The following is a 13157-nucleotide window of genomic DNA, read 5'->3' as shown; positions in this document are numbered from 1 at the left end:
ATATCTCTAAAAGCTCCAAGCGTAATAAGACAGACAATGGGCTAGTTAGAGAAAGTAAAAGAATTGTGAGAACATGCAGGAGGAGGTGGCAACCTAACTGTGGAAAGTCAGGGGTGGTTTTGTGGGAAAGCAGGTAGGCAACCTGAGGTCAGAAAGCAGAGTTTTATCCAGGTCAAGAGGAGGACATTGTCAGAAGGAAAGCAAGTGCAAAGTTCAGGAGTTGAGAGACAGACGCAGCCCTGTAGACGCGCTGGTTTGTCCGGGTGATTCTGTGGTTGGCAGAGAGCACAGGGAGGAAGAGCCGCACTTGCTGCCTGCTTCTCTAACTTCTGCACTTAAAGCGGCAAAAATACTATTGCTTATGGCCCACAGGACAAGGATACCGTGCCCTTGGAGAGGATGATTAAGTCGTGTGATTTTACTCAGATGAGGTGGTGTTGCCATGCAGAGGGGTGTGAAGGACACTGTTTCAGTAACCTCTGTCATGGGGACCGTCGCCAGACATCAGGGCAGGAACTGCAGAAATGGGATTCTGCCCAGAGACAAATTGTCCAACCCAAGGGAACTCAGCTCTCCTGTTATCTTTGGTGGCTGGATGAGGATAACGGAGTTACACTTTTACTGGTGTTTAGAGGGAGAGGCAAGAGGCAAGACAGGAAGGCTGTGTTTGCAGGCTCTTCGATGTTGCCCTTCTTTGATGCTCTGAAGTGCATTGTGCCTGGAACTGTGAGTGTTTGTGTACCACTTAATTCAGAGGTCATAAGCCATGGGGCCTATATTTCATAACTGCAAGATTAGCTAAGAGGACGGACACAAAAGCAAGTACTGCCATTTATAAAAACCACTCTGAGAGATCCCCTTGTAAGAGAGGTGGATCGCCAGAGTCACGGGAAAGGAATACAGTGAAGACAAAAGTGTTCGTGTCCCTCGCTCAGCCACGTCTGACTCTGCGGCCCCAGGGACTGCAGCCCCCCAGGCTCCTCTGTCCACGGGATTCTCCAGGCAAGAGTACTGGAGTGGGTTGCCATTGCCTTCTCCAGGGGACCTTCCCAACCCAGGGACTGAACCCGGGTTTCCTGCATAGCAGGCGGATTCTTTACTGTCTGAGCCTCTGGGGAAGCCCACTGAAGATGAAAAGCAGGGTTCAAATATGAGCTGCAGCTCCAACCAGAGGTATGACACTGTGCAAAGCCCATGCCATTTATGAATTTCTTTTCCCACTCAAAAAACAAAGGCTGTCTACCTCATGGAATGCTTCTGCAAACATTAAATATTATTGTTTTAATAAATTTTAAGTCAAGTTGAATCAAGTTGCCAAACCTGTTTTTTACTGTTAGAGGAACACTAATTCATTTATAATAGAGAGTTTATATTTATGAGTTTTAAAATATGAATATAAACATACTTTTTAAAAATTTTTATGTATTTATCTTAATTGGAGGACAATCACTTCACAACACTGTGGTGGCCCCTGCCACACATTGACACAAATCACCTATGGGAGCACATGCATCTCCCCGCCAACCTGAACTCCCTCCCACCCCTCTCCACACCCCATCCCTCTGGGTTGTCCCAAAGCACTGGCTTTGAGTGCCCTGCTTCAGGCATCCAACTTGCACTAATCATCTGTTTTACATATGGTAAGATACACGTTTCAATGCTATTCTCTCATATCATCCCACCCTCGCCTTCTCCCAGATAATCCAATAGTCTGTTCTTTACATCTGTGTCTCTTTTGCTCCCTTGCATATAGCATCATTGTCACTGTCTTTCTAAATTCCATATATATGTGTTAATATACTGCATTGGTGTTTCTCTTCTGACTGACTTCTTTCTGTAAAATAGGCTCCAGTTTCATCCATTTCATCAGAACGGACTCAAATCGGTTCTTTTGTATAGCTGAGTAATATTCCAATGTACCACAACTTCTTTATTCATTCATCTGCCACCAGACATCTAGGTTGCTTCCATGTCCTAGTTACTGTAAACAGTGCTGCAATGAACATTGGGGTATATGTGTCTCTTTCGATTCTGGTTTCCTCAGTGTGTATGCTAGGATGTCTATAAAAGATGACCTGGATAGCAGAACTACAATTAGCAGCCTTTGGGACTTCCCTAGTGGGCTTCCCTGGTGGCTCAGAGGTTAAAGCGTCTGCCTCCAATGTGGGAGGCCCAGGTTCAATCCCTGGGTCGGGAAGATCCCCTGGAGAAGGAAAAGGTAACCCACTCCAGTATTCTTGCCTGGAGAATCCCATGGATGGAGAAGCCTGGTAGGCTACAGTCCACGGGGTCACAAAGAGTCGGACACGACTGAGCGACTTCACTTTCACTTCACTTTAGTGGTGCAGTGGTTAAGACTCCACCTCCCACTGCCTGGGAGCAGATTCAGTCTCTTGTCAGAGAACTAAGATCCCACATGCCCCAAGGTGCAGTCAACAAACAAAACCCAGCTTTCCTTCTCCCATGCAAGCTTTCCTACAGGCAATCATAATAAGAGTCAACACACTGAGCTGTCACTAGGCTGAGTCATTTATATGCCTATGTTACTTACATAGATTATCTTGTTATCTCTATGAGATATGTTCACAGCATGGTCCTGATAATCAATCCTGTGAGTAGGTACTTTATCTCCATATCATGAAGCTTATGTAACTGACTGAACAAGGGTGGGTTAATATTACTATGCTGCTGCTGCTGCTGCTAAGTCGCTTCAGGCTCCCCTGTCCCCGGGATTCTCCAGGAAAGAACACTGGAGTTGGTCGCCATTTCCTTCTCCAGTGCATGAAAGTGAAAAGTGAAAGTGAAGTCTCTCAGTCGTGTCTGACTCTTTGCGACCCCATGGATTGCAGCCTACCAGGCTCTTCCATCCACGGGGTTTTCCAGGCAAGAGTACTGGAGTGGGGTGCCATTGCAGAATTTTCTTAAAATGACTTTTGATAGCTTTTCCTCCTAGTTAATGTGTAACATAGCAATTCATTTATTTAAGGCAATTAAAGCATCAAAGTCAGTAAGAATAAGATCCTTAAAGCCAATACTTGGGCTCCTTTTATTTCATTTCCCCAATCAATGTATTGATAAAAAATAAAAGACAATGCTGATAATTCTTACTTGATCTTATTTCCCCATCTTCAGCTAATACAGAATTCTGAAGAAGCAGGACCAAAATTATCCAAAGAAATGTAATATGGTGAGCCATGTTTCTGTTTTTGCTTTAGGACTCCTAAAAAGAAATAAAGAGGGAAAAAAAGAAAGTTAAATATATTAGAAAAATCAAGACAAATACCTAACAATTATAAGTTTGAATTTGGAAATTACAATATTAGTTAAAGCCCAGTTAATTTTTACTAATCTTGGAATTATGTGTCCAAATAGCCACATTTCAACTATATTAATGAAAGACAATGAATCAGAGCTGAGGAAGAACATGATAAATTTTTTAATTCATAATCATCTTGGGAAAGCAAAAACTTCTCTAAAACTTTAAGCTTTGCTCAAAATACTTACTAGAATCCCCTCTTTTAACATAGCCTGTAGAGCCCTATCGTGTTCTTTCTATTATCTCAGGGGCAACACATCAGTCAGTTCAGTTCAGTTCAGTCACTCAGTCATGTCCGACTCTTTGTGACCCTGTGAACCGCAGCATGCCAGGCCTCCCTGTCCATCACCAACTCCCGGAGTTCACCCAAACTCATGTCCATCGAGTCGGTGATGCCATCCAACCATCTCATCCTCTGTTGTCCCCTTCTCCTCCTGCCCTCAATCCCTCCCAGCATCAGGGTCTTTTCCAATGAGTCAACTCTTTGCATGAGGTGGCCAAAGTATTGGAGCTTCAGCTTCAGCATCAGTCCTTCCAATGAACACCCAGGACTGATCTCCTTTAGGATGGACTTGTTGGATCTCCTTGCAGTCCAAGGGACTCTCAAGGGCAACACATATTCTTCTTTTAAATTTAAGATTGGCATTTAAGATTTAAATGGATTTGCGTTTAAGAAATACCCTAAGGGTATCTGATTTTTAAAAAGTCTATATGATAAAACTGAATGATGGAATTTCATTTTTTAATGGTTGTAATAATTATAAACATTAAGGTCTATTTTATTTAACTCATCAACACTCAGCTATGTCACTTTAACATATTTTCTAAGTTAGTCCCAGGACTTCACTCCTGGTTAAAGTGTGTATTGTTGCCAAAGACTGTTACTCCCAACAATGAGAACATGCCAGATAAACTATAGACTTTTAAAACCCAGCAGAAAAGACAGGGTTTATAGAAAAGTAAATGAGCTGAACTCCAAAAGTTATTAATAGGACAGAAAAGATTCAGGGCTCCTTTCATTCCAGGAGGAGGGAGAATTTGCCACAGTATAGAAGAAACCAAAGTTGGTGTGACAGACTAGAATTCTGAGAGGCCACAGCCACAGAACAAGGATGCCCTCAGTCAGCACTTTTCCCCATGAGCCTTATCTGGGTACATGGAATAGACAAGTAATACAGAGAAGACTGAGAGCAGGATAAAACAACATAGAGAGATTCCTTCCCTCTCTCCTTCTTCAGGTACCCAGGGAATTCTTCAAATACAAATCCTTATCTTGCTGAAGGTTAGGGGAGAAGCAACAGAACTGAGAAAAGCCCTTTCAAGGCACTCTGGGCCTTCACGACAGTGGAGAGACACATCTCAAAAAGCAGAAAGGCAAAGAAAGGATGAGAGAAAATAATTCAAATACAAAAAGTGGAAACTATACTGACAAACAGAGAAATCTTAAAAGTGTCCTCCAAGATATGAGAAGAAACAAGAAAATTTTACTCTGATCAGGAGAAAAACACTCAATATAAGCAGATGCAGAGATAAAGAAGGTTGAGCACCAAAGAACTGATGCTTTTGAACTGTGCTTTGGAGAAGATTCTTAAGAGTACCTAGGATTGCAAAAAATCAAACCAAACAATCCGAGAGGAAATCAATTCTGAATATTCATTGGACAGACTGATGCTGAGGCTGAAGCTCCAATACTTTGACCACCTGATGTGCACTCATAGGAAAAGACCATGATGCTGGGAAAGATTGAGGGCAGGAGGAGAAGGGGATGACAGGGGATGAGATGGTTGGATGGCATCATCAACTCAATGGACATGAGTTTGAGCAAGCTCCGGGAGGTAGTGAAGAACAGGAAAGCCTGGCCTGCTGCAGTCCATGGAGTCCCAAAGAGTCAGGTACAACTGAGCAACTGAACAACAACAGGAAATTATCTCAATACCAGAAGCACCATGCAGGGCTTATAAAATGACGATGACAAACATGTTAAAGGATCTAATGAGTAAGGTGGACAACAATATGCAAAAATGTGAAATTTCAAAACAGGGATACAAGCTATTAAAAAAAAGATGCAAATGAGATGCTTGCAATGCAAATATATATTTAAAAAGAACTAATGCAGTGAGTTTGCATATATCAAAAGAAAAGATCCAAATTAAACTCAAAGGTGTGGGGAGATGAGTGAGTCACGCAAGCAACAGAGCTTCTGAACTCTGTGGGACAGTATCAAGTGGTCTTCACAAGTAATTAGCTTCTCAAGGAGATCCAACCAGTCCATTCTAGAGGAGATCAGTCCTGGGTGTTCATTGGAAGGACTGATGCTAAAACTGAAACTCCACTACTTTGGCCACCTCATTCGACGAGTTGACTCACTGGAAAAGACTGATGCCGGGAGGGATTGGGGGCGGGAGGAGACGGGGACGACAGAGAATGAGATGGCTGGATGGCATCATTGATTCAATAGCCATGAGTTTGAGTGAACTCCGGGAGTTGGTGATGGACAGGGAGGCCTGGCCTGCTGTGATTCATGGGGTCACGGAGAGTCGGACACGACTGAGCGACTGAACTGAACTGAACTGATATACATATAGGCAACACAATGGGGGATATAATATATGCAATACTATTAAAGCATTCAATACTATTCAATACTATTATAGCATCATAAACCTAGAAATAAAGCTATTGAAAATTGCGAACAATCTCTACACTAAAATATACAATACATTGTTGAAAGAAATTAAAGATCAAATAAATGGAGAAATCTATATTTCTGGATTAAAAGACTCAGAACTGGTTACATCTTTATCCTCCTCAAATTGATCAACAGATTCAACACAATCCCAATCAAATCTTGACCCCACCTTATTTCATATGCAAAAATTAGATGAAGTATAAAACTGAAGGTAAAGCTAAAATTATAAGCTTTCTAGAAGAAAACATAAGAGAACAACTTTATAATCTTTGGATTAGGTGAATTTTCTTAGGACATAGAAACCACTATCAGTTTTAAAAGTGGATTCACATTGGATTTCACCAAAATTAAAAGATACCATTAAGAAAATAAGTCAATATTTAGAGTAAAATACTTACAAAACATGACTCATACACAGACTAATTTATATAATTCCTAGAAATCAACAACAGAAAACAATCCAATTTTTTAAAGAGCAAAAGTCTTGAACAAACTTTTTAAATTATTAACAAACTATAGAAATAGCCAATAGGCATAGTACCTGGTTCTCATCATTACTTACCAAAGAAGTGTATGTTAAAAACACAATAAGATATCATTTCACACCCACTAAAATGGTTAAAATTAAAAACTGACAATATCAAATGTTTATGAGTCTATGTGGAGAAATTGGAACTCAGACATTTATGGTAAGAGTGTAAAATGATGTAACCACTTCAGAGAAGTGTTAAGCTCAGTTTCTTACAAAATTAAACTGTGACCAGCAATCCTTTCACTAAGTATGTAACCTAGAGTAATGAAAACATGTGCCAACAAAAAGACTTTAACAATGTTTATAGTAATTTTATTCATAATAGTTCCAAACTAAAAATAACTCAAATGCCATTCACAGGAAAAATGGATAAACAAGTTGTTGGTTATTCAAGTAATGGAATAGAGCAATAAAAAATAAACTTCTATTATATTCAACAACATGAATAATTGTAAATATATTCTATTTAATGAAAGGAGACAAACAGAAGAATACACGGAGCGTGATCCCAGGTATACGAAGTCCCAAAGCAGAAAACGGCAGTGTTAGGAAAAGCCTGCCTTTGATGGGAGAAGTAGACTGGAATGTAGCTCAAATTAATTCACTGGGTGTTACAAACAGTCTACATTTGCAGTGATGATATTTGGGTGCATAGATTGGAATAGGCTTAAAAGCTGTAAAATTTGCTGGACACAATTTATATCTCAGTGAAAAACAATGAGTCCAAAATCATCACCATCACTTTTTAAATTAGGCTGGCCCTCTCGACAAACAGCTTGTAAAGGTCAAAAAATGCCATTGAGAAGGAAGCATTTTTGGTGAGTCATCACCAGGATGCACTGTTGTATGGCAACAATGTGTACTGATCAATATTGACTAATTTCCTTCCCCAAGCCCTCAAAATTAAGTTATTCTGCTCCTCTACCAAAAATATCCTCATTATTTCTACATAGTATTTAATTCCTTCAGAATCCTTGGCCTAAAGTGAATTGTCTAATTGCTTTATATTTTAGTTGACAACCATCAATGTTGACAATATAAAAAGGGCATTAATTAAATACCACCACGTTATTTCACCATAGAAACATAACTCATATATTTAACAAATACATTTTACAGTTATTTAATTGGACATATGCTTTTGCATCCTGGAGGAGGGCATGGCAACCCACTCCAGTATTTTTGCCTGGAGAGTCCCATGGACAGAGAAGCCTGGCGGGCTACAGGGTTGAAAAGAGTTGGACATGACTGAAGTGACTTAGCATGCACGTATGCTGGAGTAGGATGCCATTGCCTTCTCCGATTCTTATGCATGGAGTATATAAACTGAGGCATATTGACTTTTATCATTTTCTTCTATCTTTTGGGGAGCTTGCTAAACATATGGATGACTTAACCCTACCCACTGGCTTCAGATTGCAGGGCATGGGGCCAAATACTTAAAATAAAAAGCTTCCCATAGGCTAATATCCACCAAAGTTCTAGAAATTCTGGTATAAGAAAAAAAGACACTTCCTATTCCCCTCTGGGGCTTCCCTGGTGGTTCAGCAGTGAAGAATCTGCCTGCAATGCAAGGGCTGCAGATGTGAGTTAGATCCCTGGGTCAGGAAGAACCCCGGGAGGAGAGCATGGCAACCCACTCCAGTATTCTTGCCTGGAGAATCTCCATGGACAGAGGAGCCTGGTGAGCTACAGTCCATGGAGTTGCAGAGTCGGACAGTACTGAAGAGACTTAGTATGAATGCATGCATTCCCCTTATAGAGAAGCAAGTTAGCAACCCTAAATAGGAAAGCATAACTCAGAATTTCTACATTCAAAATTAACTACTCAAAGAGTAATCAGGCAACCTTAGCATTCTTCAAATGTTAAGATGCACACAAATAAGAGATTCATTAAAAGGCAGACTCTGATTCAGTAAGTTTGGTTTGCCACCTAAGATTATTCGTATGAATGAAGGCCTCTAAGGAACACAGGAACACACGTGGTCCTTAAACATGAAAAAGTCTGTTTTAGAAAAATGTTACTTAAAGAACTTCTTCATGGATAAAGGGGGAAATTACTTTTAATAGCATTTAGGAATTTAAACTGAGCTCTCCTGCTAATGGAAAATATATACTAGGCTCTCCTGCTAATGGAAAATATATACTAGGCTAACTATCCACCAAGCAATCCAGATTATAGATTTAACACTGCCCCTAACCCACTATAATTCAATATCCTTCTTACAGTGTTCTAATGCTCAAAAAAGGAAATGAAACTGGTGATTTGTAATCTTCCTTTCAACTATGGAGATGATGATCTGTATACTATAACCTCATAGGATTATTGCGATCAGGAAAACTTACAATATCAAATGCTTGAGACTACTCTATGCCATTTAACCTTGGGAAGTGTTGAGGAAATTATAAGGCCGACTTAGGGAATGTGTCTGGCCTGCTGCGCATACTCTATAAGCAAAAGACTCAGAACTTACAGCCAGATTCTCTCACTCCAGAATTCTTTCCAGTCTTCATTCAACAACAAATATTTCTCAAGTGCCTATTATGTAACAGATACTCTTTCAGGCGCTGGAAATTCAGAAGTGACCAAACTAGATAAGGAATCTGCTTTCGTGGCACCTACATACCAGAGACTAAAAAATGATTGAGTGAGACCATTTCAGACACTGGTAGATGCTATAAGGTAACTTGGCCAGGAGAAGAGCAAGGGCTGCTTTCAATATGGACCTTAGAGAAGGCACCTGAAAAGATGCCCTGTGAGCTGACTCTTGAAGGAATTGAAGGAGCCATCCTGCCTGAAACTGAGGACCAGCTTTCCTTCTGTGGATGGAGCAAGTTTGTTTGTTCTAGGGACAGATGGAAACTTAGTGATGGAGAGGTGAGGGAGGAAGGGGAGGAAGGGCAGGAGCTATACTGAGGCAGCAGGACCCCACTTGGTGTGTTTCCTTTCCAACTGTTCCCCCTGAATGCACAGTGAATCCACAGAGGGTGTGTTACATTGAGAACCTTTCCCCTGAATGCACAGTGAATCCACGGAGGGTAGGCAGCTCCTGTGCTTCATGGCAAGGTTTTCCCATTGTGTAGAGCATCCCCCTTTCAATATCAAAGAGACCTCTAAACGTTAAGAATTAGGTGACTCTCGAGAAATGAGATCAATTGATGATTATCCTCTTTTACTTTTCATCTCTCTTCCATTTACTAAGTTTATAAAAATGGTACAGAGAACCTATTTGCTGGGCAGGAAGAGAGACATATGTAGGGAACAGACTTGTGGACACCTGGGAAGGAGAGGGCAGGATGAACTGAGAGAGCAGCATTGACAAACACACATTACCTTGTATAAAACAGATAGCTGGCAGGAATCTGCTGTAAAGTACAGGGAGCTCAACTCGGTGCCCTGTGACAACCTAGGGGGTGGGATAAGGGTGGGAAGGGAGGTTCCAGAGGGAAGGGACATATGTGGACATATAGTTAATGCACTTCACTGTACAGCAGAAAGTTACACAATATTATAAAGCAACTATACTCCAATTAAAATATATATGTGTGTGTGTGTGTGTGTTATATTATGTTCCACTGCCACTGTCACTAATATTTTGTTAAGATCAAAATAAATACTTGTAAGTCAACTTCTGAGAGCAGTGGAAACAAATGAGAGCAACTTCCTTGTCTCCTTGCAATGAATGGGTCTCGTTGGGTCCGTGGCCGGAAAGGCATAGGAATTCACGTGAGGAGCACCAGGAATGCAACAAAGCTTTGAAAACAAAGGACTATCAGGAAAAATGCCATCTCAAAATGTGGTTGCTAAACTTGGTTATAAACCCATCAAATAAATTTGAAGACTAAATATAGTCCCCTCTTGAGACACTAATACTCATGCTTATTTATAAGCACATATTATGCTCTTTGAACTAAATTGTAAAGCAGGAAAAGGAGGGGAAACTGAAATTCTGGACTCTGTGTTTTTACACACACACACACACACACACACACACACACACACACATCCCTATTGTGATCTATATTTTTAGCATCAAGGTGGTAGGCATGCATGCTAAGTCATTTCAGTAATGTCCGACTCTTTGTGATCCTATGGACTATAGACCATCAGCCTCCTCTGTCCATGGGATTCTCCAAGCAAGAATACTGGAGTAGGTTGCCATGCCCTCCTCTAGGGATTGAACCCATGTGGCAGGTGGGTTCTTTACCACTAGCACCACCTGGGAAGCCCTAAGATGGTAGGAAAGTGTTAGTCGCTCTGTCATGTCTGACTCTTTGAGATCCCATGAACTGTAGCTGGCCAGGCTCCCTTGTCCATGGAATTCTCTAGCAAAGAATACTGGAGTGGTTTGCCATTCCCTTCTCCAGGTCATCTTCCCAACCTAGGAATCGAACCCGGGTCTCCTGCATTGCCGTCTGAGCCACCAAGGCAGGAGGAGGAAGTATCAACTGGGACAGATAGAACTGAAAATGGCAAAATGCTGGCAAACCAGTGAAAGAATTAAGAATGGGCTCATGGATACATGTAAAGTTTGGTTTGTGTGAATAATCATGAAAACAACCCAACAAGTTATATCTTCTGGAATTTCATAGGTCAAGTTAAGCTCCCCAAAATATGTAATTAATCAAGGCCATCTTGATTGTGTAAAACAGTTCATGGTTAACTAAACAACTGACATTTATTATCATATTTCTCTAAATAAAATCTAGTATTGTAAGGAGACAGGTAATTATAAATCCTCATTTCATAGAGAGGAGGCTAACAGATTCCAAGAAGTTATGATTTTACACTTTGCAGAATTTGCTCTCATGCTGCAGAGTGGGTGACTGCTTTCTTGATCTGTTTATAGAGTATATCCCACAGCATCCATTAGAGCTGTACAACAAAAAGTGAATGGCAGTAACTTGGTGGAGTTACTGTAGTTTGGTGGGGAGGTTTAAAATCCCATCTGGCCATAGCAGCTTCTAAATATTCAAGCAACGAAATAATGTACATGTCTGAGTAACCATTTAAAATGAGGCCAGTAAAAGATGTTCAAGGAACATGGAGTACAGTGTATTTTATTGGCCTATACCAGCAAATCCACTAAAATCAGGCCATGAGATTCTGTTGGTAATTTTAAGCTGTGCATATAAATGTAGCACCTTTTCTATCCTCAAATTCTTCTTTTATTAACATATATTAGCCTAATTTTTATTTTTTTCTTAACTCGGTTCTAATTTTTACAGTAAGGCATATGAAAAGCAAAGACATCCATTTCCAAAGGGAAAGCTAATAAAATTTTGAAATTCTAATTCAGGTCAAATTGTACTCCAACTTCCTAATCTCCCAATTCTTCCATGATACACCAGAAAGTGTGCTGGAAAGCAAGGCATGCGATGTGAGTTCTGGTCCTCGATGTGCCTGGTATGCCAACTTAGAAAATAAAATGTAAGCATTTGGAAAGCTAAAAAGCAATGCAGGATAATAAAGAGAAAATAAATGGCATAGACAAAAGAGGAGCCAGGGTAAAAGAAAACGGTTAGAAGAAAGCAACTAATGCCCAACTGACATGAAGAAAATCATCAGTAAGCAACTCTAGCACCCCCAGTGTGGTTTCTCATACCATTTCCCATTAAAAGAAATCAGGTTCCTTAGGGAGAATAGCAGATTCCAGGTCTGAGGGACAGGAGACAGAGGAATCTTGTCATTCTAAAAACAAGGAAAGTCTAACAGTGACTAGGATTAGATCAAAATGACCCAAAAGCTAAAGATAAGATCATCTGACCACTGAAAATGATAATGACTACAATGGATTGATGTACAACAGTTTACTAAACCTATGAGTTCATGATGATAAATAAAAAAGTAAAAATAAAAACCATACTTTGGTCACATTTGGAGATTGCTAGCATACAGATAAAGAAAAAGAATCAAATATTTATCCTACTTTTCCTACATGGATAATAATTCAGAGTAATAATACAGTTAACAAGGCAACAGTTAATAAATGCCAGAATATAATAGAATTGGAAAAATCATATTTTGCAACTACTGGTGAATGAGCTATTGTTGTTGTTCAGTCATGTCCAACTCACTGAAACCCCATGGACTGGAAGGCGCCAGGCTTCCCTGTCCTTCACTACCTCCTGGAGTTTGCTCAGACTCATGCCCATTGAATCTATGATGCCATTCAACCATCTTAGCCTCTATTGCCCCCTTCTCCTCCTGCCCTCAATCTTTCCCAGCATCAGGGTCTTTTCCAGTGAGTCAACTCTTCACATCTCATGGCCAAAGTATTGGAGCTTCAGCTTCAGCATCAGTCTTTCCAATTAATGTTCAGGGTTGATTTCCTTTAGGATTGACTGGTTTGATTTCCTTGCAGTCCAAGGGACTCTCAAGAGTCTTTTCCAGCACCACAGTTTGAAAGCACCAATTCTTCAGTGCTCTGCCTTCTTTATATTCATAAATATAATATGGCAAAGAACACCAGTGCTGCCAGTATGACTGGGTGAAAGGGTAGAGGTGAAATCAGAACACATGCAAAACTTGACTGCACCTGAACCCACTCACCTACTTTATTTAGCATCATTAAAGTGAATAAGATGCATGCTGCTCCAGACATGACATAATAGGAGCA

The 13157-nt window shown here is 40.4% G+C and overlaps 1 protein-coding gene across 1 annotated transcript in view; it reads right to left on the bottom strand.

The window, feature by feature from the left end:
* COL21A1 (collagen type XXI alpha 1 chain) overlaps positions 1-13157 on the bottom strand; it is a 222849-nt gene that overhangs the window by 152876 nt on the left and 56816 nt on the right. The window contains exon 2 of the mRNA XM_088831150.1: positions 3109-3220. Within this exon, the coding sequence (XP_088687276.1) occupies positions 3109-3196 (88 nt within the window). The 5' untranslated portion in view covers positions 3197-3220. The remainder of the gene's footprint in view (positions 1-3108; positions 3221-13157) is intronic.

Source organism: Moschus berezovskii, chromosome 23 (assembly GCF_049115385.1).
Source record: "Moschus berezovskii isolate FMDL1 chromosome 23, NW_MosBer_1.0, whole genome shotgun sequence".
In the NCBI taxonomy this organism is placed as follows: domain Eukaryota; kingdom Metazoa; phylum Chordata; class Mammalia; order Artiodactyla; family Moschidae; genus Moschus; species Moschus berezovskii.
This window is presented reverse-complemented; position numbering and strand designations above follow the sequence as displayed.